The sequence below is a fragment of the Trypanosoma rangeli genome, assembly GCF_003719475.1.
Source record: "Trypanosoma rangeli strain AM80 chromosome Unknown Tra_15.4_contig_00018, whole genome shotgun sequence".
In the NCBI taxonomy this organism is placed as follows: domain Eukaryota; phylum Euglenozoa; class Kinetoplastea; order Trypanosomatida; family Trypanosomatidae; genus Trypanosoma; species Trypanosoma rangeli.
In genome coordinates, this window is record NW_021705763.1 from 90,031 (window position 1) to 94,002 (window position 3,972).

Genomic DNA, 3,972 nt, shown 5'->3' on the forward strand with positions numbered 1-3,972 from the left:
GGACCTCCGTCACCTGCAGCTGGACTTCCGTGTGAACAAGAAGTTCCGCACCTTCACCGCCGTCCGTTGGTTTGGCACAAAGATCAATAACTCCACCATCAACACGGCACTGTCGCACGTGCGCAACATGTTCACGGGTGTGACAAAGGGCTTCCGCTTCAAGATTCGATTTGCCTACGCGCACTTTCCCATCTCCGTCTCTGTGGAGAATCAGCTTGTGGAGATCCGCAACTTCCTTGGGGAGAAACGTGTTCGCCGGCAGCTCATATCCGATAGCGTCAAGGTCTACCGCACAGACCCCTCCATTGTGAAGGACGAACTTGTGCTGGAGGGCAATGACCTGGAGGAAGTCTCGCGCGAGGCCGCCGTGATGCATCAGCTTTGCCTGGTGAAGAAGAAGGATATCCGTAAGTTCCTGGACGGTATCTACGTGCAGACCAAGACCAACGTCGAGGCGGAGGAGTAGGATCCCTTTTGGCCAGATTGTTTTTCGTTTTTCGTTTTCTCACCTTGGTGTAGCCTAACTTCCGTGTTCTGTTTGCTGGTTTTCGCCGTGTTTTTGAGGCGTTGCTACTTTTGCCGGTTGTCGCTTCCTGTCGCGGTGGAGAGTGATGATAAGCATTTCTTCTTTTTTCTCTTTTTTTTTTTATTTGCGCATGCATTAGGGTACTACTTCTGCTACTGCTGGTCCTGGCGGTGATGTCTTGAGAGGGGTGCTTGCGGCTTGGAGCATCTCACTCACACAACTTTTCACTCCTTGTGCGAGTGTGAGTGAGTTTGTGACAAGGCAGCTTCTCCCTCATAACTGCCACCGTTATGGCTGATGGAAGCCGGTGACGGAAACCCGCAGCGTCAAGAGGAATGGGGGGAAAAAGACCCTCTATTCCAAAGCACCTCACGCGATGGCATGGGGGAAGCCTAAAGTATGCTTTTTTCTAAGCGGGCGCGAGATATATGGAACTCCCATCGACTTGTTTTTTTTTTTTTTACGTAAACAAATACAGCCGGGGATGCATCTACTGTGCCACCTGTACGCCTGCGCAATGCACACTATTCGAGCCTCGCCCTTATGGGCCAGGATCAGTTTCTGGAAGTGGCTGTAATCATAGCAGACAGTTGTCTGTTTATCGCCAGGAAGGGGGACATTGGGCGCGTGGATGTGATGTTACCACTGGCCACGCTGGGCTACGTTGTGGAGCGGAGGAGGGATGGTAAAGGAAACTCTACTTTGCTACTTACGCGTTGTGGTTAATCCTACCCGGAGAGAGAATGCCAACGTGTATGATTTTATCTCTGGTTGCGCAGAGGCAAGCATATTTATCGAGTTTTTGTTTTTGTTTTGAGAATGCAACAACCCGTCTTCTTCCCATGGTGCGTGACTCACGTGATACGGCCGAGAGGTGCAATTCACTCAGTACGTGTTGCGAGCATCTGCGCGCTGGGGAAGAAATGCGGGGACACACGTTTTTGGCGCTTCTGCAATACCGGATGATGACCTTCGTAACCACGCTGATGTCTCACTCTTGCTGTCAGAGAATGACTGTCAGTGGCGGTTTGTTGCACGCATGTTGTTATCGATTTGTGAGGATGTGTGTGTTGTGTGTGAGCTACTAAAATGTTATTTGGAATTTTGGATCAATCATGTGAGGGATCCACTGCGTAGCTGCGGCATCGTCCATTCCTGCTTTTTGGCGAATGGGTGGCTTTCTTCGAACCAGGTTTGTTGCTGATAAAATCATTGCGGTGCTTACTGCCAAACCTGGAGTCAGTTACGCCCGCCTAGCCTTTAGAACGGCACTGTAGCCACTCTTGGATGGGTGCCAGTCTGACCTTTTTGATGCCAAGAAGATCGTTGGATGGTCCGTTCATGTGTTTGCGCCACTGCACCAGGCATCGCAAGGGCCGTTTCCTGGTGAGGCGTCTGCCGTGGCACACACAATTCTGGAGTTGAAAGGGGCCTCGAAGAAGACCTTTTGCTGCCTCATTGGGGACGTGTTTTTTGTTTTTGTTTTTGTGTTATGTGGGTCAAGGCGTGAATAACCTGGAATTTTTTGGACGTCGTAGACAACAACTTTTCACTGACGCGGCGAAAAGAATTGGATTGTCTTGTGCTTGTGACGGAGTGTGCGTTGAATGGCTCGGGGCATTCGCCTGATGTTGCATACATGTTTGCCTTACCCTCGTTGGTGGACAACGACGAGAATGGTACTCGTGTGCTATTGCAGCATGAGGAGGCGATGTCTTTTCTGGAGCACACTGTGCCCGCTGCGGCACGGTGCAAAGCCAAACAACGTTGAGGAGGATTCATTGTTGCTGCTGGAGAAGCAAATAGAAATGACGGCGCCAAACGACACAATTGGAAGATACGTGAGCTTTGTTTTCGAAGACACCACAGAGAAGTTTCTGGGATCTCGTTGAGGAGGAGGATCACCATAGCGTTTGCCTAGTGCCGCTGAAGAGTTTTGTTGCGTCTGGCAAGATCCTTGTGGCGGGGGACTCCGTCTGCGTGGAGGTGTGTCATGGCTGCGAAAAAAGAATGCTCAGTTGCATCTGTAACTGCGTAAACTTTGGACACAGTCAAATATGTGAGGGAGATTGCCAGAAACGTGAAACCGGGACGTGACAGGCACTACACTACCAGTGCAGTGATACTCCTGAATGCATTCTGCAAAGGGGGAGTTTATTGCTCAACTGAGCGCTGGAAGAGGCGTTGCTTTTGATGAATACACTTCCCGCCCTTTTCCCCCTTTAGCCTTTGCTAATTTATTGCGCACAAAACATAAGTGTACATGTGAAGTCAGTTCTTTTTTTCTTGTTTGTTTTTCTCTTCCTCTTTTTTACTTCCTCTTTTAACACATCCTCTCCAGTGTTATATACACAGGGGGTTTGGTGTGAAGGAAAGGGCGAGGACGTTTAGGAGAGTGACGAGGGAACACACATGCGCACGTCACGGGGGTGCCGCATGTCCATGTGAGACAACCCCGTTTTTGAACACAACCCCCTTACGCGGTACTGGAAGCGTATGATGAGGCGAACGGGCAAGACACTCAGTGCGCAAAGCATTCCACGACACATTCACGGTTATCTTGAGGCATCTTGCCCCCGGACCGAAAGCTTGGTGCGATGGTTCCCATACAAGCGAGAAATAACGATTGATGGACGCTATGTTTCGACCATCAGTGATATCATTTATACGCATTACTTTCCTCGTGAGCTGAGTGATGATGAACGTGTCAAGTATGTTTGCATCAAGACAGGTAGCTCTGAGCTGAAGGTGGCAGCGGAACTGTTTCTCATGCGTAAAATAAAGTTGTTTGCGGCTCAATTATTATGCAATAGGCCCTTGCGTATGCCTGAGGGGGGTGGATTACTCGGGTATAGAGCGACGTTACACGCTCGGTATCGCAAAGGTGGCTCAGGCAATGGGGATGAGCATGTACAGCACGCAATCGTATGATCCCACTATTGTGTATCCCCCCCATTACGATTTTGGATACTCCATTGACTGTATTTGTACACCACAGCTTCGGACAGCTACACAGTACTTGTTATGTGAGGTGACTGTACACCGCGGCATTGCACGTGGTCGCTTGGCCAATGCCACGAGTGACCCCAAGGAGCCCCTATCGCACCTTGAGCCTTGTTTGTTTGAGTTTATCAAATTACGTTTGGCGATTTTGGCGTTGGTAGCAAAACCAAAGCATTACGTGGTGGACCACCAGTTTGATGGGGGAAATCGGTACGGCAGCTGCCTAATTCATCTCTTTCCCTCACCACTTGACCCCGAACTTATTGACCACGAGGTACAGCACATCGAACTGGACCTTGACCTGGTGCAGAGGTGGATGAAGCACCACTACGACCACCGTGTGGCGCCGAGACGATTCGTTTTTTTTTTTTTTGTTAGAGTCAAGCTTCTCCTTTCTACGTCCTACTTGTCTGTGTCAATAATATACATATATGTTATCCTCC

At 49.7% G+C, this 3,972-nt stretch overlaps 2 protein-coding genes across 2 annotated transcripts, besides 1 other annotated feature; both read left to right on the top strand.

Annotated features, from left to right (window-relative positions):
• Position 1: 1 nt before the first annotated feature.
• On the top strand, positions 2-466 carry TraAM80_00988 (large subunit ribosomal protein L9e; the record flags this gene model as incomplete). The annotated part of the gene is made up of 1 exon (XM_029378045.1): positions 2-466. A coding segment is annotated over one exon (465 nt), but the record flags the coding sequence as incomplete, so codon positions are not given.
• A 155-nt stretch (positions 467-621) lies between these two features.
• Positions 622-652: a microsatellite.
• A 2,770-nt stretch (positions 653-3,422) lies between these two features.
• On the top strand, positions 3,423-3,972 carry TraAM80_00989 (uncharacterized protein; the record flags this gene model as incomplete). Its single annotated transcript, XM_029378046.1, has 1 exon — positions 3,423-3,972. A coding segment is annotated over one exon (550 nt), but the record flags the coding sequence as incomplete, so codon positions are not given.